At 37.3% G+C, this 22967-nt stretch overlaps 1 protein-coding gene across 1 annotated transcript in view; it reads right to left on the reverse strand.

The window, feature by feature from the left end:
* SEMA5A (semaphorin 5A) overlaps positions 1–22967 on the reverse strand; it is a 227816-nt gene that overhangs the window by 138662 nt on the left and 66187 nt on the right. Inside the window, exons 4-6 of the mRNA XM_074146236.1 lie at positions 11921–11983; positions 4013–4111; positions 2566–2779 (exon numbers count right to left, since the gene is read on the reverse strand). Coding sequence (XP_074002337.1) covers positions 2566–2779; positions 4013–4111; positions 11921–11983 — 376 coding nt within the window. The remainder of the gene's footprint in view (positions 1–2565; positions 2780–4012; positions 4112–11920; positions 11984–22967) is intronic.

Consider the following 22967-nt stretch of genomic DNA (forward strand, 5'->3'; position numbering starts at 1 on the left):
AGTGTTGAACGCATCAAGAAAATTATAATTCTGAAATTAAAGTCCACTGACTTCTCCTTACTCTGCTAAAGTTAAGCACCTGATCAGAATGGTGCTTAATAACATATGCTGAAAATAACTGCTAACTTACCTATTCAGCTGATGCAGACTGCTTCCAGACCTGTCAAGCCCCCACGTACAAGGCAGGATCTGATAATAAATACATGACCCTGGCAGGCCATCAGCTTAAATTTACTTTATTTGTGATATCTGTGATTCCAGAAGCTGAAATCACAGTATGGTATGTGGGATGTCACCCCAGACACGTGACACATCAGCTCTGTTTTCCCTTCCCGCACTGTATGTCACAGTTCCTGTGATTACAGACCTTCAGACAATTAAAATTAGGATCAAGATTTCCTCTGTGATGAAGATTCAGAGTTTCCCATGGAATCCTTCAGGATCCTTCACCACAAGTTACAGTGAACACTGACAGCAGACTGCATAAGTATGTGGGCATGTCTCTTTGGCCTGACTGATGGCATTGAAAACCCCTGAATGCACTGGGAGAAGTGCCCTAGCCGTTAAAGTCAAAAATGTCTCTATTGCGTAGCTGTAAAACATGGAGCAAGATAATCAGCTGTGGTTTATAGTACTGCCATTGCCACCAGAGGTGGTTTGAACAGGTCTAATGCAACTTGCAGATTAGAAAATCTAAGTGAGAAAAAACATTGCATCTCTGAGGGAAACATAGATGTACAAGAAAAACTTACTTTGAATTGGAAACATTCACAGACACATGTGCACACACATGCACCTCTAAAAGAAGACTGAATGAGAGCAACTGTCAGCTACTACGGCTGAACAGGTATGGACTGGGAAGCTCCCATTCCAGTTGATGACTGACTTTTCTTGCAGGATGATCTATGTTACTTTCTCAATGAAAGCAGCAAAATCTTCACTTCAATCCAAGCACTGAAGAAGTAATGCAGTTTTTTGGCACTGAGTCACATGCAAGCAGGAAAATTTGGCAGAAAAGCAGATGAATCCCCAACTCCTAAGATACCCCAGAAGACATTCCTCCTCCATTTTCTGTAGGTAACTGGGCTGCTTCCAGCCTTTTATTTGCTTTGCTTGAACTAGGTCCAATTACAAAAGTCATCTTGTTTGCCCTCCCCAAAGACAAAAGCCACGCTTCCTGGTGACGTGATTCTAAACAGTTTTGAGGCAGAAGAATGAGCTCTAACAGAGAATGTATAGGTGTAGCTGAAGCTTTAAATAGACAAAGTCTAAATACAGTGAATCTGATTAATTAGAGGAGCCTGGGGGGTAATTTTAGTGTGCCCTTTGGCATAAAACCTATCCAGATAAACTGAAAATTCACTGTGAAGATTTTTTTCCCTTTGACAGAAGCACCAAGATGTGGCACAGCAATTAGTTACAATACCATGACAAAGGGTCCTGAACAGGGATATCTATACAAGGAGTTCATTTTTCCTCTAATTTCTTTTGCACTGCTGTAATTCTGTTACATTTCATGCAGTTTGATTTTTTTGTTAATTAATATTCTAAAATCAGCTGACCTTCAGAGGTCACAAATTTCTCCAAACTACCTCTGATGGCTTCTTTGTACAATGAAAATACACCAAGCAAACGTGTACAATTCAGCATTCAGTAAGAACTGAAATATTTAAAATAAAGTCTGTCACTTGCAGCTGACCTAATGTTCTGAAGTTGGAAGGATTTATACTTGTATTTAATTTCAAACATGAGAATAATCCCATCATAACATGAAATGTACTGTGGGAATAGTGACTGTTGTGTCACGTAGCAGGAGTTATGAAAATAATGTGTTTTTTTTCTACTGGGACAAGCATGGAAAAATTATAATATACCTAATTTTATATTTTATGTTAAATAATAATTTTCATTTTAGAAGAACCTGCTTTTTTTTAGTAATACATAAAATGGCAACTGGCCTTGTTACATCTCAGGAATACAGCTTCTCCCAGTTGGAAATCCTCATCAGGTGATTAACAACTGTGACACAGGAGTCATTGCTACAACACAATTTTATGATATGTTTTGCAGACTAGTCCCTACCCTTTGGCTATAATAAGCGTCAAAAACATCAGTCTGCCACATAAGTAGTTTGAAACTACAACTTTTTCTGCTTGTCAAGGCTGGGACCTGCAGGGAAAGCTAAGAGAATTCAGTTCATTCTAAACTGTTTATTTTCTACCTTAGGTTTTTGAAGGAGTCGACAAAAGAATGCTCAAGGCAAACTACTGCTCTTGGCTGACTCAGCTTTGCCACATAAGCGCACCTGAGAGATATAGTACAGCTCATCCTTATGCCTGCAAACATGACCTATATTTTTAAGCCCAAATCTGCAAACTGCAGTTTTATTAATTAAATGCCATAATACTTATACTAGTAAAATAAAAATGTATTTTGCAAAATAATTTTAAAATGAGATAAACAGTACTCTAAAAACATCCAAATTCTCAGAACGGAATTTCAAGACCATGAATCTGGAGAACATGGGTTCAAAAGAGATGAGTCTCATGGCTCATCAGCACTCACCATTCAGCCACTTAGAGTTGTACTGTGCAGTGCGGAGAGGAGGGAGTGCCCCCAGACTGCGATAAATGGCAGGATCTCTTCCTGGAAAATCCATGGCTGTAGCAGCATATAATTCCCCACTGGAAGTGAGCAGGGCAGTGGAGTTGTGCTGTGGACTATAAGGACAACGAGCCATGCCACTGATTTGATCATGTATCTCTGTCAAGTTACTTAACTGTAAAAGAGTGAGAAAAATAGATTAAAATGACCTGAAAATTATCATTTCAGCCAAGCTGCATCAATCTGAGCAAAATCCTATCATAAACACCAGTTATCTGCTTTGGTATTGTACAACAGTAACGAGCTGACCTTTACATCAATCTGAAACTGTCTCATATAGAAAGTTTTACTGCAATGTTGTCTGATCCCGCTTTTGCCCCCTTGGTGCATAAAACATGCAAGTTAATCATTAGCCACCAGGCCTAAAATGTTTTATATTAGAAGCAAGTCAAAAATTATCTCTACACAGATTGTTATTATGAAAACCAAAACCAGATCTGATGGCCAGAAGCAACTAAGATATTCACCATAGTAAGTGGTGAATCAATAAAAAAAAAAACCCAACGAAAAAAACCAAAAAACAACAAGAAACCCCAAATTATTTGTTTTGTTGGTGTGTTCAAGGAAAGAATCTCACATGAAAAATGAGATTAAAGAAAGGAGCTTTATGGTGCAGCAGAACTATCTCTCTGATTTAGTATCCCTAATACTTTCAGCCATAAACCACAGTATGATGTTAATATGTTATTTGAAAACACAGGTACAATACGTTTAAATATAATAAATGTGCCAAGGAGGTTTTTTTGTGCTATGGTTATTTTTTGTATTTAAACTTCTCTCCCCTCCTGAAATAAATAGCCAGCTTAGTCCAAACAGTGACATTTTGATTTTTGTTATGACTATTATTGATCTTTAATGGACTCTCTTTCTTTGATACACATAAATTACAACAAGTTGTGTTTTTTTTCAGAAACAGAATGACAGATTTTCTCAACCGAGATTTCTCATTCTCACCAGTCAGAAATCACTAATACAGGTACTCTCATCTTCTCCAGAACAACACACATACAGCATGCAGCTACCCAACTACATTTTATAATTAAGCCAGTTGATGCCAACCAAATTTGACAGATTGGCAGAAGCCTTAGAAATACCTAAGGTTCGTGAAAATTGGCATGTAGGAGGAACTTGTAGCTGTGCTGTCTCCCATAGCTGAGGAAAAGACTGCAAAAAGAGGTCATCGGTTAACTCTCCTCTTTGGCCTGCCACTAGCTAAATCAGCCTTTTACACATCAGCTCACCCATCAATATGCAAATAGCCTGGACTCAACCACAGCCTTCTCTGCCTGTTAAACTGCTGGTCCAGATCAGCGACTCAAGCTTGTGGGATGAAACATTTAACTCATACCGTCCGATTGGTGCAGATAGGAGTGAATGCGTTGGTTCCACAGGTAAAGAGATGGTTGCCTCCAACAAGAAGCACTCGAATGTAGTTCTGGCATTCCTCCTGCCATGCAGAAAAGAATGTTCAATGATACTTCAAAGGATATTTGAGACTAATTATGATTTGCTTTCCACGGTTATGTGTCCACACATAAAAATTTAAGGGAACAAGGCTTAAGCATACCTGATGCATTAGCAATCACAATATACATAGATTTCCTAACTACAACACATGCATCCATCAATCTTTGTGAAAAGTTCTTAACAGGGTAACAATAAACCCCTTCAGTACTGAAGATTACTTCTAAGTGTATATTTCAAAGGTTTAGCTAAACTCTGTAGTGACACATGCTGACTAAAGTAATACACTGCTGTCTCAAGAGATCAGATGCTGTTTTCAAAGACAAATCAGGCCAAGGGAGGAAGTTGGGAGGAAAACAGGAGAAAAAACAGGTTGTCAGCAACACAAGTACATTGAAAACAGTACAAATAAAATTCTTGAGATGTCCAGATGCAGATTTGTCACTACTAGTTCCATAATTTGCACAGTATGTTTTATTAGAAGTATTTATGTTTCTGTTAGTTTGAGGTTTCTCAAGAAATGTCATTACTTCAATATATAGACGCTGATCCCTGAAGAGTAATCTTACATGTTTTTTACCCCATTAGAATGTGTGAAGCCTATATGATGTTCATTTCTCTTATTTTAGAAACTAGAAACCAACAGCAATTTTTAGTGTGCATTCAGACAGCCTTCTGCAGTACTAAAAATCTCCCAGAACTGTACGTAGGAGAGATTGAAACAGTCCTCCTGCAAAAATAAATTGTCCCTATCTAATAAAATGGACAAGATCGACAATATGCTTGGTGAAAATAAAGTTTCCAGGAACCTTCAATTTGAATGCTCTCTAGCATCCATTCACAAGATAGTCTCATGTAAATCATTTAAAAAAAAAAAAAAACCCCTTGTGAAAATATACAGCTACACAACCGATATTAAGGGGAATCATGTAAGTAAATCCATGCCATAGTAATGGTGCAGAAGTCTCATTATGTGACCCACAGCTATATTAAATTTATTGCTTGTTTATCTTTAAAATAGACTCTCATCCTGGAAAACAAGAAATATAATCCTGAATAAATTGAACAGGCACAAAACAAACTGCAAAGCAAGACAAGCAAAATACTTTAAAGATCTCTGAGAAAACTCTCAGAATTTATAACCTATACCTTTTCTCATATAAAATAAAATTAGAAAGACCCACACACCCCCCCCTAAAATCTCAAAAAACCCACCTCTTTGAAAACATACCCCCAAAACCCACATTTGCATTAGTCTCACATGAAAAAGTATTTTTTAAGCAGTGTCTTCGAGATTTTAAAGGTAAGTGTCAAACATTTTAGAATTAAGATTTGATTCCCATTGGGTAAAAATACATCTTATTTTGAACTTACCAAAACTGTCATCTTAATATTCTTTCAACCAAACAGAAGCCAACACAAAACCTTGTAAAAAACATGTAACAGAGTTGGGCAGTGCAACAAGACTTTTATAAAGGAATTATTTCACTTCTGGGCAGTTTCCCTGTTTCAAGTTATTTTAACTACACTAAAAAGGAAAAAAAAAAAAGCAATTCCTCCTTTTGTTTTGGTGGTAATGGTGTTCTGGGATGTTCATAGAATGTAACACAGTAATTTATTCTTTGGGCTGTTTCCATCCTGCCCTTTGCAGCAAGCCATGGAATGTAAGTGTAGGAAAAATAAGTGGGTTCTGACATTACAACCCATCCAACCTCTCCTCTTCATATTCCAGAGCTCCCTGAAATAATGCCATTGCCAAATTACTTGCACGCTGATCACCCACTCTTTCTGTTCAAAAATAATGTTAATTTTTTAAACTCTGACATTCCTAGGATTTGCAAGATTCTTCTCTTTAATGTTCCGAAGTCCCGTGCCAACTTTACAACCATCCATACTGCAAAAGGGCAAATGAGATATCTCATATCAAATTTTATTGGGTACATAGTACAATAAAATTAGAACTGAAAGAACAGCTTTTATAATTTTTTCTTCATATGTCAAATCCACAATAATACAAAACAATTAAAAAAAAAGTTATGAATAAAACAATCAACACCCAAAAACATAATGAAAAAGGAAACTCAATTTTTTCAATTGTTCAGAGTCACTTTTCTAGCTCTGGAGTCAAGCTCAGCTGTACTGGTTCACTTTTTTGGTGCAAAAAAGAGATGTGTGTTGTAGAAGTGGCAAAGGACTTCAAAACCAAAGGGTTTTTAACTTTGGAGGGTGGTGATAGGTTTGGTGGCCATCTTTTATGAGTCTTAATCTCCATTTCATCTTGACCTCTATGCCATATACTTTCCTATTCTATAAAAATATCTCTGAAAGAAATTCATTTAGCTAGTACTTTCTACTTTTATATCAGCGTACCTGAAACAAAATGCAGCTATTAGAAACAATTTGGCAGCCAAGCAGGCTAGGTTGTTACTTAAGTTTGAGAGCAACTTGACAGTTTAAGGACAATCTGGCTTTATATGGTTCCCATTTGCAGCAATGTTTCTTGTATAGGCTAACATTTTAAACACACGTGTTTAATTTTTTAGTACTTTTTAATGTGGTCCTCTCAAGAAGGAATCAGGAGACCTGGTTACTTGGGTAACCAGGAGATACCCTATGGAGAAGGTTGAGGTACTCAATGACTTTTTCGCCTCAGTCATCACCTCCAAGGGCTCTAACCACACCACCCAAGCCGCAGGGACTGGGAGAATGAGAAACTGCCTACTGTAGGAGAAGACGAGGTTTGAGACCATCTGAGGAACCTTAAGGTGCACAAATCCATGGGACCTGATAAGATTCATCCGCAGGTCCTGAGGCAACTGGCAGGTGAAGTTGCTAAGCTAGTATCCACCATATTTGAGAAGTTACGGCAGTCTGGAGAAGTTCCCGCTGACTGGAAAAGTGAAAACATAATCCCAATTTTTAAAAAGGGACAAAAGGAAGACCTAGGAAACTACAGGTCAGTCAGTCTCACCTCTGTGCCCAGCAAGATCACAGAGCAGATCCTCCTGGAAACTCTGCTAAGGCACATGGAAAATAAGGTGGTGATTGCTGACAGCCAACATGGCTTCACTAAGAGCAAATTGTGCCCAACAAATTCAGTGTCCTTCTATGACAGGGTTACAGTGTTGGTGGATAGGGAAGAGCAACTGACTTCATCTACCTGGACTTGTGCAAGGCATTTGACGCTGTCCCACACAACATCTTTTTGGGACTGGTACTGTTTAACATCTTTGTCGGAGACATGGACAGTGAGATAGAGTGCACCCCCAGCAAGTTTGCCGAAGACACCAAGCTGTGTGGAGTGACTGATAAGCCGGAAGGAAGGGATGCCATCCAGAAGGACCTGGAGAGGCTTGAGAAGTGGACCCACGCAAACGTTATGAAATTCAACAAAGCCAAGCGCAAGGTCCTGCACCTGGGTCTCGGCAATCCAAGTGCAAATACAGGCTGGGTGAAGAATGGATTGAGACCAGCCCTGAGGAAAAGGACTTTGGGGTGTTGGTGGATGAGAAGCATGACCTGGCAATGTGCACCCCCAACCCAGAAAGCCAACCGCATCCTGGACCGTGTCAGAAGAAGAGTGGTCAGCAGGTCAAGGGAGGTGATTCTACCCCTCTACCCCACTCTGGTGAGACCCCACCTGGAGTACTGTGTCCAGCTCTGGAGCCCTCAACATATGAAGGACATGGGCCTGTTGGAATGGGTCCAGAGGAGGGCCACAAAAATTATCAGAAGGCTGGAGCATCTCTGCTATAAAGACAGGCTGAGAGAGTTGGGGTTCAGCCTGAAAAGGAGGAGACTCTGGGGAGCAGCCCAGGAGCAGCCTTCCAATACCTAAAGTGAGCCTACAGGAGAGATGGGGAGGGACTCTTTATCAGGGAGTGGAGCGATAGGACAAGGGGTAATGGTTTTAAACTGAAAGAGGGGAGATTTATATCAGATATTAGAAAGAAATTCTTTACTTTGGGTAAAGGGTGGTGAGGCACTGGAACAGGCTGCTCAGGGAAGTTGTGGATGCCCCATCCCTGGAAGTGTTCAAGACCAGGTGGGATGGGGCTTTGAACATCCTGGTCTAGTAGGAGGTGTCCCTGCCCATAGCAGGAGGGTTGGAACTCGATGATCTTTAAGGTCCCTTCTATGATTCTACTTTCAATAAAAGTGCAGATGCTAACACACGCAGCTATTAAAATCTTAAATAAGCAAGGGAAAAGAGACCTTACTTCAATTACCTATTTTTTTTAATCTCTTTGGTTTATTGTACTTTTACCGTGGATTTTACCGCGGATTTTACCGCGTGTATTTATATTTTTTCTCTACAACAGTCCCTACCACAAGTGCCAGTCTGAATGGTCTAATTTATTCTCTTAACCATGTATATTGTTTTAAATTTCTAAATGCTAATGTATGCTAGCCACAAGGACATAATTTTGTCTGGCTCACTCCTGGAGCCACCAGTTATTTTAAGCAACAGCTTAAATTGGTGGATAAATGTCTGAAGTCTCAGTAACAAACATCAGCCTTCAAAAGTCAAGTGCGCATTACACTGTCAAATGTGACAGATGTCCCTATATTTTTTCCCCTTCAGCTATTTTCCCTCGTTGGCTCCTAAAGCATAAACCTCAGAGCAACAACTACTGCTAACAGCTAGAGGCAAAAATTCTGCAGAGCTTCTTTCTCAAAAGAAAAAGAAAAAAAGAGTTGTTTTTAACTGACCATTATCTCAAAACTAGTAGAGTTGCTTCAGGTTCAAAGCTAGCTTCTGGTTTCAGGGCACTCCATCAGCAAACAGTTTTGCTGCCTGAACTCATTGCGCCCATGCTAATCTGAGGGCAGCAGAGCTTCAAAAGAAACCAGGATTTGAATGAGTAATTTACCCACAGCTATCCTTGTAATTCTCTCTTTCACCACTGTCTGGGCTGGCCTCGCATAGTTTGTCTCTAATCTTTCCTGTCCCTTCCCTACAGGCACACATCTGCCCTGAAATCTGAAGACACCCTAAGAAATTTTATAGAAACACGACCCTCAGTAACTCTCCAATTTGGGCTAGATCTATTTATACTACCACAAGCAAGGGAACAGTCTTACTGATAACAGTAACTGGAAATGGGTCTCCCAGGGGATTTCTTCTGAAAAGGGACAATTCTCTATAGCGCTGGAGTGAATTCCTCACAGTTTTTCCAAGGGAAGGCTTTTATGGTTTGACTAGGAAGGGGAGTATGCCACAGATCACGTGCTTTCCTCATTTGCATGCATAAGTCCTCCTTATATAGAGAGTATAGTGACCTTGTTTTTGTCTTGGACATAAGGCAATAAAAGACAAAAATCATCAGGTTATCCTTTCTCTGCTCTTAAATTTATCCTTTGATTTTAACTTTGATCACATCAGTGAAAGCAAGAGAGGCATGAGAAGTTCAAAAAGACAGTTGTCGTTCCAGCTCGGTAGGTTGCCTCAGTCAATATCTCTGCATTCTCCAGCAACTCCCACGTGAAGCTTTCAGGCCACAAAGTCTGCACACCAAAAAAAAGTCGTATGGTAATAATAAGAAAAGGACTATTTCCTCCCAGGATTATCTTTGAATGTAATGAAATACACGGACTGTACTTTTCTTCTTAATTGTGAGTGAGGAACAAGACTACGGATCCAAATGAAACATCAACTCTTTATCCATCTAGTAACAACACTAAGAAACAATCTCAGAGGTCATTATTAGAATAGTGTATATACTATTTTACGATGACAACATAACTTCCAATCACCAGCTTCTTCAAAAGGGTGTGATGAGCATAAATGAAAATCTGCATGTATGTGCTACGCTAAGGTCCATTCTAAAATGCATTTCACCAGTGTTGAGTATTTCTCCTAGCAAAATAGTTTAATAGCAACATACTCTTCTTCATTGCTGAATCGAAAGTGGATTTTACCCCACAAAGAGCATTGTTAACATAATATCTAAAAGTATGCTCCTACAGTCTCAAATTTACCATTATTTTTATCCGTCATGTTAGATAAGAGTCAATGCACTGTGACTTTCAGACAAGCTGAATGTTATTCTCATGGTTTTAAACTTGGAAAAATCACTGTAAAACAAAGGCACAGACTTTTAGTTACACATTGCATTCCTACCACGAAAGTTTCTACTCTGACAGTTCAATCTGTCATACTCTGTTGTCACTTGAGCATGCCCTCTTACTTCAGAATATTCTCTTCTGGAAGCTAAGGATGAAGGCTTGAGGGTTATATTACATGAAGAAGCATAAGTCTTCTAGGGAGAAATAACAATTTACAAAACAAAACATTTGTGTAAAATATAAGGTCCCTAAAGTTCTTTCTTTTCTCTCCACAGACTGACAAGTAAGCATCTCATAAGCCTTCTGATCTATAACCTATTTCTGCCATTAAAGCCTTCACACATAACTTGAGTCACCAGAGTTTGTCTACTCAAATTAGAAATCTTTAAATAAAATCCCACACATTTCTCTAGCTATTAATACCTTCTATATACCTAGAAAATCTGGCACTTTAATGGCTAGTGACTAGTAACTCCTAAATATTTGTTTCCTACACTGGGATGGAAAGAAAGGAAAAGGAGGACAAACAACGCAACACCATTCTTAATGCCTTTTTCCAGTACAGTAAACTCATTTCTGCAGTGAAAGATGTTCCTCCCTAAAGACAATCAACCTACATGCACGAAGATTTACACTGCATATTCACTACACTTGCTTTTTTTCCCCCCAAGTAATTCTGTCTTTTTCTCTCCTCACAGTATAACATGCCCTGCTTCTGAAGTGAGGCCATTCTTCCTCTTTAATCTCAAACAGAAATGGATAGGCTAATGGTACACTGCAATTTTATTCTCCAGCACTTCGTAAAATAAGCTGGAAATGAACTGTTTAATGGGAGAAGATAAAAAGTCAGTGACAAGATGACTGTGCAGAGAAGACTCCTCCTCTACTAGACTGTAGACGCTTTTGAAACATCTTTTTGAAGCTTGGGGTTTTTGAGTTTTGCACATCAATAACATATGCTGACATTTCTACTGAATGTGGGTCCTGAAAGCAAGTGTGCTCTTTTGCGGTTATCGTTGATGTGTTTTCCCATTAAGTTTTAATTCAATTAACTTTAATCATTAAACAGCATAATAATTACAAACACAAGTTATATACATTTCTGACTGGGTTTATAATTAATTTGATAACTAGCTTCAGCTTAGGACAGCCTCAAAAGAATACAGCATTGATACAGGTTCCATCTTAGCATTACACTTACCTGTGCTGAATAAAAGAAACTGTAGTTGGCCAGATAAGGAATTGGTTCTGAATACTAAAAATATATCAAGTCCCATGCCTAAAAAGTTAGTGAATTTCATATTATTTTATTTATAGCACCAGTAGATATGAAATATAAAAGTTCCAAAAATTGCACCTAATACACAGGGAAATAAATTGAGGATTTTACAAAGTAATTACACAGTTATTCGGGATTTACAGCACTGAAAATGAAGTGAGAATACAGTCCATTACATATGACACACTGTACAGTCAAAACAATAAATTGGAAACTAAGGTTCTTGATCATTTCAGAAAGAATCAGGTGATTTTTATCTCTCACCCCACACTCCCTATATTGTTTTTTATTCCTTTGCTTATACACCAGTGTCAGACTCCTTTCGTGCAACTATCTTCAGAAAGGGAGACAGTAAAAATGCATAAGGTAGAGATTTATACATTGAATCACACCTGCAATTAACATACAAATTGTATTAAAGTAGAACAGCTGTCTCATGCTTACCTTTGATTTGCCTTTACTGTAACAGGCTCTTTTAGTAGCTTCATCACATTGCCATTCCACTGCCTGCAACCAACAGGAATTAGTTAGAAATGCAGGGAACACAAGAAATATAAATCTCAGAGCTATCTAAGCCCATGCTTGAGATATGTTCTTCAGACATACTGATGATTAGCTGGGGGTGATTCTATCCATAATCGCCTTATATGCTTTTTCTCCTTAGAAATGTAGTTTTGCTGTTGGTGGGGTTTCAGTGACTTAATCTGAAGTGAAGCTGGCCATCCTCATAATTCACTGTACCTACCACTACAGCAGAAATAACCACAGTCACATTTGATGCTATTTAGCCACCTTTTTATGAGTTTTATTAAGGTAAACTGTATGGAGCACAAAGGCAGGCTGAACCTCTCTCCCCAGCAGAGCAGGGCTGCATGACCACAGCATCTGAGGTAGCTCTGCTGGGAGATGTTGCACTGTGTGAAAGTGTGCCCAGTTGCGGTTTTTGCAGTATTTATCTCAAGCATCAAATGGAGATTTTAGTTTCTCAAGGTATGACTGCAGCACTAATCAGAAGCACTAAAACATCCATTCTGAGAAAGGCACAATGGGCAGACACATAGGACACAACAGTGAAACGGAACACTGCAAAGCAGAAACAATTTATCCTCATTTTTGAGCTGTCTCTCTGCTTCAACAGATTTATGCCGGGACTGTAGCGCCTAGTCTGCATTACTACAGTTTCACTGCATGAGTTAATTCCAATTATTTCCATATTTAACATTCAACAGCTATGACTTACAAACTCTATTGTTCAGTGGAGCAGGTCATCTGCTTGGCATTTATGTGCCAATACATGTACATATTTGAGTGCCTGTATGTGCTGTGTTGTCAAAGTGCATTTTAAACCACTCTGAATTCTTTCACCTCGACAGTGCACATCCATATGTTCTTCAGATAAAAATTCCACAAAACACTTCAAGTTTTATCAGGAAGAACTGAGATTTCTAAACTAACTACTGCTACTTAGTTACTGAAAGCACAGCTTTATTTACTGGGAAATAATGAAAGACCATACATTCAGATTTAATATAGATGATGTTTTGTACGAGTCTTTTAATGGAGACTATATTAACAGCAAGCAGACTCTACAATTAATAAAAATAATACGGTGAAAGCCTATTTAAACTAAGGGGAAAAATGCCTTCAGAGTATACTATGCAGTACTCTGATTTGTATTTCAACAAGCCCAAAAATGAGCTTTTCTGTTTCAGGAAACAAAAGAAAAAAACACCATTACTTCTCTTCCTCTATCCCAAACCTTCCTATTTACAGCATTTTCTTTTGCAGATGAATGACTACAGCATATTGGGGAATATATTGAAAACTTCTGGAAGAATCCACTTGTGAACAATCCTAGCATTTATAAAAAACTGTACCTAGCAGCATGAAAGAAATCTCATACTGAAATAGATAAAAAAGTGGCAATATGTCAGACAAAAAAGTAGGAATGACTTAAATTTTTTTGACTCTGTAATGCAAAAAGCAATTTATGTCCATAACAGATCAAAGTACAAAAGACTGCTCTTGGAGGACAAACATAATTTTCTAGTCAACTCATTAGGACACAATCTATGTTATATGGTACTAGATATACGTATCTAATACTGAATATATTATCTGTAAACAACATAAAAAATTTCAAATGCCTGGAGAAAGAGAAGAGTTACCAGTAGGAGGTCAGAGTAGAAAGACTTAGTGGAATATGGGTGCTTAAAAAGAAGGTTTGAAGGAAAGTTCTTGCCAAAACAGAACTGAGAAGAACATGCAAAGCATGAACAGGAGAAAGAAAGAAGACAGAAAGATTGGAATAAAGATAAAATGTTTATCAAAGAAACAATTTTCAGTGACAAAACACACAGCTTTCAATCGGCTCTAGGTCCACAGTAAAAGAGTTATTTAAAGGAGAAGTATGTGGTATGCAAAAATTACATAATGTCATAAATAAAGCAAATTAAGTACATTTCTCAGGCACTGAAATTTTTGGAAAAGAAAATCAACAGATTTTGGAGATGGGAAATTCAGAAGCCAAAAGTGACAGTTCTTCAAGCTTTCCACGAAAGCTGAGAAAAGCATAAAACACATCTCTGCAAGCAGGTCGTGGTTGGAGAATCTGGGGACTCCAAGCGCATAATAATGCAAGTAAAATTTAGGACAAGTCAGGCAGAAGCTGTATTAACTCTGATCATGGTGAGAGAACATTGGGACAGCATCTCCCCCTCTGCTCCCCTGTTCTCTGCAAAGTGATCACAGAGTCCCAGCCTGTACACCGTTTCAGGAAAGAAAAAAAAAAAAAAAAAAAAAAAGAAAAAAAAAAAAAGAGAGATATGAAGAAAAACAATCACTTTGAAATGAAGACGAGAAATATGTGTCCTGAATCTTAGGCACACAAAGACAAAACAAAATGTCCTAACAAGATAGTAACAATGTGGGTTTTGTCAATAGGAGATTAAGACTTTAAAGTTTTAATTCTGAAAGATCAGACACATATACGGATTGTGTTATTTTAGAAAGCGAGTGCAAAACCATGTTTACTTAAAGATGTTACTGTCATCCACTGCTTCTGTTAAATTGACATATTCTCCTGCTTGATATTGTTTGCTGGTATTTCCATGAAGTTCAGATGAGCAGTGCAAATATGATATGCATACCACGTTGGATAGTTGATTCACTATGAAGGCCTCCACAGCTAAAGTTTATCCTGTTAGGATCTTTTCTTTCCTACATTTCTTCTTAACAAGAAGCTCCAATTTTCACAAGGCAAAATACAACCTTCAGCATTCTGTGTACTGTTTTTAATTAATATTGTAATTCTACTTAAGTTTGCAATAAAATTAATTGAACCAAATTATAGACACTCAAGTTTGTTCGCTCTGGGGAAAGAGGAAACGAGGATTTGAATGATAAGGCCGGGTAGTACATCAGCCACTGCTATGCATCTCCACAAACAACACAGTTGCACGGGTTAAGGACTAGGGTTTAAGGAAGCACCTCAGCATGGCTTTTACATCTGCTATCAATGTGGTCTTTCAATCACCTCTATAAATTTCATGCCTTTGCTTAGTTTGTTTCTAATTTCCCAAACTTCAGCATAATTACATTCTAGTAGACATAAATAACCCTTAATTATGTCACAGTCACCAGTAGAGCAGTGTGGAATGTACACAGGGAGATTTTTAGCCCTGTGAAAGTCAGTGTGGCCAACTCTAGAGACTGAACTTGACCCAGTGTACTCCAATGAGGAAGTCACAGTTCACTTTTGAACACGTACTGTTTTCTTCAATTAAAAAATACAGGAGCACAAAGCTCCATACAGATTCAACATACAATCAGACTGAACAGAAACATGGCTTTGGTGCACACTTAACCCTATGTCTGAACTCAAGTTTCAAACTGACGGCAGACATCTTTTTGTAAAAGCTCAATTGTAAGTAACTATATCAGTGTTTTAAACATTACATCATTGATGTTTGTAAAGTGCTTCAAAACCTTCAGATGAAATCTCTCCCGTCATTTTCAAGGGGTAGTGGGAGGAGAGGGATTCCAGCCAGAGAAGAAACAAATTCCAACTCAAGCTATACAATGAAACTATTATCCTCAAAATGAAGTAAAATATACATCTAACACCCATCTATGCAAGTTAAAAATTGCACTATTAAAATGAATCATATTCTTTGGAACAACAAACATATTTCAGTAACTTCTCTGTTTGGATGAACAACAGAAGTCTTGCTTAAAAGTCAAACTATTGTATCTTCAGCAGGCAAACTAAATAAATGCAAAAAAATTAGCTCCAATGGAAGCCAAAAGAAAATTTCCAGTCTAAACTGATTTATCCAAATACCTTAGAACAACACTAAAGGAGAATCATGAAAAGCGTAGAAGCAGTGAATATGGTTCACATGTCCCTCCCATTCAGGAAATAACTGTCAAGGGATCGCTTCATAACCAACATGCCCCAACAAAGTAAGTCCCCAGGCAAGACATCTGGAGGTCCCTTCCAACCTAAATTATTCTATGTTTTTCCAGAAAAATTACAAAATACAAAACGGAAAAAAATCAAATCCCTAAGTAATTAACTTCAATATAGCTCCTTTCTACAATTTTAACTTTAATCAGTAAATGCAGACAGGAAATCTGAAATCTGAACATGGTCAAGAAAGCACTGGTCAATTAGAATGTGTTAAGTGAGATATGCGTTAGTTTTACTCACAGGTCAACAGAACATGTATGGCTTTCACCTACAGTGGAAGCTGCACACATAACTGGGCTACACAGACACTCATAACATATACATATAGACAGGTACACATTCATATGTATTTCTATATATTAACTTCTTTGAAGTGTAGAAACAGAATGTACTATTACATTTCATAGAGAAAGAAGTTAATTAGTCAAGAACCAAAAAATGAACAGAAGAGTATTCCAGACAGATGGCCCAGCACTTCTTAGGCAGATGGCTCTGCTAATTAGATACTGGCAAGAATAACATTAAAGAAGATGTTTTAATTACACAATGCCAAAAATTAACAACTACAAGATATTTCCTTTTTTTCTTTTTCATTATCTGCTTGCTTTCATCTCTTATATCATGTATTTAAATAATACTCTGGGGAGCTGGGGTATAACGGCAATAGCCATAATAGTATATGTCAACAAACATGAGTAATATGACCTTATTGTTCACGTCAGTCCAGCAATGGAATGGCTTCAAAAAGTTGTGACTTGTTTGGTGAGGGTGTCTTGCAGCCTGCCTAATTAGGTTTCAATGAACATCTATTCTGGAGTCCAAAAGCTGAGTTTAAAGAGGCCGTAAAGAAAGTGTCAGTATTGTAAATGCAAAGGAAGAATGTAGCCACAGAGAAGTGTACCAGTGAGACATTAGCAGCAAATTAGCAGCAGCAGTTAGTGGTGGTTTTGATGGTTACCAGAAATTTTAAGGCGTGCTTTAGTATAATGGCATTCTTGCTTCCAGCAAATATGTAAAGCCACTTAAGAAAGATTTATACCTCTCTGTACTTCAGAGGAACCCTTTTCCTCGCTTTCCATAGAGTCATTACCCTTCATCCTTACAGCCATTATAGCTGGAGCTGTCTATCTTGCCAATAAGCTCCTGACAAACAGTCAACTTTAGAGAGTGAACATCCTTTGTGGAAAAACTAGAGTAAAATATTAAAAAGTGACTTCCCTTTAATACAGCTTTCCATTTTGGCTTACCAAAGAGGAAAAGCTGGTTTCTGGGGACTAAAGGCATCCTGGTTAGGCTTTCATATGAAGTTATAGGCCAGCAGCTCATACAAGAAGTCCAAGCCCATATGGACAACTTTACTAATTGGCTACAGTTACTGCAGTATCTTGCCACTAATCACTGCATGTAACAGCTAGTTCTCCTGGGAATAACATTATGTGTGTTTTCATTTGTTCAGAACCAGCTTTTACTGTTCATCCACAGTTACCAAATTACAGTTTCTTATAAAGCAAGCAATGTGTAATATATGAAAATAAACATCAAAACATGCTCAAATTTTCCAGGGTTTGGAATTCAATAAGAACTGAGATCCCCTGATAGATATATAATTTCATACTTAAACGAAGTAATATATGAAGCTTTATATGGTTTCAAGGAGCTGATGTCAATTTTATTTCAAATATACTGACCTGAAGTATATAAAAAAGTGAGAAGCACATACCCTGCCAATTCACAAAGTAGCCAAAGTTTTAATTAGCTTCTTTTATTGACTATGCAAAATAAATAACTGCTGAAAATTTTCAGTATTAATATGATAAAATTAAAAGAAAAAGTTAAGGATATCAGAGAAGAATTCAGAGTTACTAAGTCCTTCACAAACCTTCAGCGTTGGGCTACTTCACTGACTTTAATGACACAAGACTCTGTCCAAGACTGAACTTTCACAAATGCCACCTACCCATCCACCTGGGCATTCCTCTCTTTGTCTCCTGCTAAGATTCTAAGTGTCACAAAACATCCATTTGGTTTATATTTAACAGTGACGAGTTTAGAGAGGAAAATGCAGTTCCAAACCTGTAAGTTGGCAACTCAAAACTTGAGTAGGTCTGAAATGAGGGGTTTTAGTCCTGCTCCCAGAAATTATTCAAAAAACCAAAACTTTTGCACTGTGACTTTCAAAGTTTGCATGTTCCAATCTGGCATTTTGAGGCTTTTACAGTTTTTATAGCATTTAAAAGTTGAATGCAGGATTATGCTGAAGGGGTAAAACAACAAAATGTTCTTGCATTACCAAACTTGGCAGCCATTCAGCAGGTAGGAATGAGATTTCATAACGTATTTTTAATGCACATTTTGAAATTATACTACATATAGTAAATTTAATGTATTGAATAAATTATATGTGAATCATCTAAGATTTAACATCTGTGTTAGCACACTGAGTTTTAAAGTGCTTCCTGCTTTTTGGCAAATAAGGTTGATTTTAGAAGACTCCAAGAGCTTTTGAAAGCAACATTTCATTTTATTTTTTTACAAATAGCATTGTAAACTTCTAGGTGCTGATGAGAAATGTCAGAATTCTTTTTATTTCAAGGAAGGGAAAGGTACCTCAATGTAATTTCATAATCCTCAACCCCCTAAGTTAAATAAAAGAGTAAGTGGAAAAAAGAGTCCCCTGGCATAGGAGTGCCACAAAATGTTGGTTTAGCCCTTGAACACAGGCAGGCAGAAGTTTATTTTCCTGTACACCTGTTCATTGCTACTAAGAAACATGGAAATGGGAAAGGAGGAGGTGGCACTGGAAGGTGTACCATCTTGCCCCATGCTAACTTGCTGTTCAAGACAGCCATGCTGGTGTGGGATGTAGGATTAAAGAAGGAGCCCAGCAATCAGCACTCCTTACCTCTCAGCCACAGACATTGAAGGAAGGTATGATGCTTCAGAAGACTGTGCAAATCAAAAACTTCCCTGAAATAATTTCTGAGGCACAATCAACATACTGTATCTTGCCCCTGAGATGTCAAAGACAGCTGTATTATAGCTTCCAGATATAAGCTCACGAAAACAGATGAACCTGAGAGATATAGTGGAGGATGAAATTTATAACGTCTTCTAACTCATACTGAATAACTGAGACTACAAAAAACCCTTTTTATTTCTATATATATGTATATAATTTTGTACATAATGGCTCATTAGGAACAAAATAACAATTTTATGAGCATTTTAATTTGCCTTTTTTACTTATAGTTTTGCCGTTAGGCTTTAGTGATGGCAGGCTTGACTGTTCAAAGTAATACACATCTATAGTTCTAGAGAAAATATTACAGTGACTTTACAATAATCGTCATTTACAATAAAAAGATATTTTGAAAAGTTAGCCTACATATGGCATCTTACAAGACAGCAGAGAGACAAAAGTTGTTGAAGGAACTTTAACACATATATGTCCATTAAATAGGCAACCAAATCAAGGTAAGAAGACTTTAGACAAACGAAAGCAGAATACTAGCAACAGAAGAAATGTAAGAACCACGAGTTTGTATAGCTTGTCTAGTGAAAACCCAGTGAAGACATAAACAGTTCAACAGCAGAGAGATACAAACATGAGATTTTCTACATCCTTCTAGCTAAATTAATTACCCAGAAAGGTGATTTTGGAAAAGCAAGTTTAATTTTTCTTCTTGTCATTTAAGACTAACACATAGATATAGACGACATCTAGAAAGCAGATGAGGTAAAATAGAACACAGTAAGAAAAACATCACCAAGTTTCCAAAGAGTTAGCAATAAAGCTGATGGCACCATGACTCATAGTTCACTCAGGGAATGAAGAAACAAAGTAATTTCTATTTTGGTTATGTTTACTTTAAAATAATTGGATTTATTTTGACAAACATTAAGATAATCTGAGACACAAACCAGCAAGAATACGGAGAAGAATAAAAAGTAAAGAGGCACATAAATGAGTGTCATCAACACATAGATAATATTGTGAGCTGTGGAGAAAAGGAAAAAAGAACAGCAGACAGAAAAATTCTCATTAAATACAAAGAGCAAAAGATGCTTATTAAAACAGGAAATCTTGAACGTATAGCTACTAGGAAAATCACTGGAGTGTATCTGCACTGTTAAATTGTACAGAAATCAGGAGTGAGAAAGACAAACAGGAGAATTAGGACAAAGGAGAGTATCTGCTCAGAATATGGAAAAGTCTTCAAGAGAACAACATATGCTCCATTTGCAATGGAAGAAGCAGAGGGAACAAAGAGGCCCATAATGCAACTTTAAATCACAATTTCATCGTGAACATTTGAGATAACATTGAGGCTATGAAAAAGTCTGAATGCAAGTTCATTTTTCTCTTTTTTTTTTTTTTTAAATAAGTGAATGGTTTAGAATTAATGTCAATGACACATGGAGCTTTTCACCTCCAGTTTATGCGTCAAACATCATTCAAGTTACTAATTAGTCGAGGTCAGTGAGATCTGGCAACCTAGCATTAACTATGTGAAATGAGTCGGTCATTTCTATGCAATTTCTAAAAGATAAACATTCAGATCCAAATGAGTAACAATAGGCCATTTTTTGCAGAGTCAACAGAATGGCTGCTTAGAGGAAAAGAAATATCCCTGTTATATATAAAGGTATTCACCTCATTCCATGTTGACAAGGAAACTTGGAAAAGCAGTCACTGAAACAATCATCATCATATCTTTGCAATTAATCCCCAAGTTTTCCCCCTCATATTTCTCTCCCTGCTGACCTCATATTTCTGAAGACATAGGACAGTTGTAGGAAGCTCTGCTCAGCCTTTAGACTCAGCCTAAGGATTCCAGTCAACGTGCTCCAGAGAAAATGACAACGAACAAGATCTCATAAGGATAGGAAAAGGTTTTGTGTCCCTTGTGCACTTTCAGCTAGAGGGTATGTTGCAGATAAAACACTCTAGAGATGGGGAATTTTATTTGACTTAGTTTATTGCCAACCACCACAAACTTCAGTCCATCAAAATTCCTCTGTTAAGGAAGGTAAGTCACTGAGGATGCTTTCCGTTTCCTCAGTGGATGATCTCCACTCCAATCAACTGGATTCTTAATGGCAGACAGATGAAGAAATGACCACTACTTCCTAAGAGTGTTTAAAAGATTAAATTTACAATTTGTATTTCAGACTGAGATTAAATTTTCATAGATCTGATAAATTATTAAATTGTTTTAACCTGGAGGATCTGTTATAAATGGTCATGAGCACATTTGTAGAAAACACTACTGACAGACTGAGTAATCACTTATAACAATAGGTTGAATGTGTTACACAGTCAATTGATCATTAATTAGACTGCTAAAAAGTATTTATGCAATGAAACTTAATAAATAACTGATAGCCATTCAGTATATGCCCTTGTTGTTCAGTGATTATTTGCTGTACACCCAAACCCACACTGTGACAGATGACCCTCGGATAATTTTTGCAAAAGAGCTTTTGTTCTAAAATCAATGGAGGAGGCAAAAAACAATCACAATCCATGTGATGTGATGGCTGGTGTACGAACTGGAAATTCTGTATTTGTTATTACTGCATGAGCCATTAGCATCGGAGATTCATGAACAAAGAAAGAGAAAACAGTTCATGAAACACTGATGCCTAGCTAAATGTATCAGATACTTTGTGAAGAGTTTTACTGATAAATTCCTAGATTATTCTACAATGCTTGTAATTTTTGGCAAAAGTTTCAAACTGCATTCTTTTTTTTTTTTTTTGCATTTTTTTCAAGTGGAAAAATCTCAAATGTTTGTAAAAAACCATCACACTCCCCTGAAGATGGATGTCTGCAGTTCTAAACAACACAATTGTCTTTGCTGGCACTTTTCTGGAAGCTATATAGGGAGACGGTAGCCATGGGAGAACTCATCAAGCAAGGCAAAAACACTGGTATCATAGATGAGACAGAACCTTGAAGATCAACACCCACATCCATTAAATAAACCGGAAGGGTTATAGGCCCTTAAAACTAATGACAGAAAGCTCAACTCTCAATTTATACCAAAAAAGTAAAAGTAAAGGATCCCTGAAGTGTTGAGAAAATATCTCCTAAATTTCAGTGACACACAAATTTTAGTAACAATCTCACAAAGAGAGCCTAATCGAAAAAATTTATTTCTGAATCAGCTGTGTGATGTTCTCTTCCTGTAGTCTCTTTTCCATTTTTCTTGATTTAGAAACTTTTTGATTACTACATTGGAAGAACAATATTGCACTTTGGTAATTTTCTCCCAGAAGCTGAAACCTCAGTGGAGGTAGCTATGTAAACATGATAAATACAACTTATTCAACAGGATACCCAGGGCAACTGTTAATAAGGCACTCCTATGCAGCTATAGGGCTCTTGTTTCTTTTTGCAGATACCATCAGCTTTTGCCCATCAAATTATACCTTATTGACAATTTTTCCCCTGATGGGTACGTTATAGCTCTTAGCTTTTTAACACTGGTTTATTGGATACTAGTTTAGCATTATAAACAGAAAGTAACAAAAACTTTTTTGTTACTAGCAATTACTTCTTAAAAATTCTCCTGTGCTTTTTCTGCTGAATTGAGTCCTTTGAAGTCAGTGTTCCAAAACCCAGAGCTTTTACTATAGCAAAACACTCCAAAATCAAAGGGAGTTTTGTCTAAGAAGAACAGAAGAAAGGCTAAAAATTTTAAACATTCCCAATATTCACTACAGAAAAGGGACTACGCTTATGCACAGTAGCTTATATAGGAAACCCCCTAGCATATGCCTGAAGTACTGAAGAACATTAGAATTAGCCCAAAGTCCATTCATTTATAGATCTTGCTTTCCTGTGTATAGCGAAATGGGTTTGAAACTCAGATCAGGCTATTCTGAGTATACCCCTATAAAGCTGAAAAAGTCAGAAAGCTCCAAACCCACAAAATTAATTTCCTATTTTAAGTGTAATTTATATCAAAATAAAGATTTCTCAGTATTTTTGAGGGAAAAAAATATAAAGGATAA

This window comes from Numenius arquata, chromosome 4 (genome assembly GCF_964106895.1).
Source record: "Numenius arquata chromosome 4, bNumArq3.hap1.1, whole genome shotgun sequence".
In the NCBI taxonomy this organism is placed as follows: domain Eukaryota; kingdom Metazoa; phylum Chordata; class Aves; order Charadriiformes; family Scolopacidae; genus Numenius; species Numenius arquata.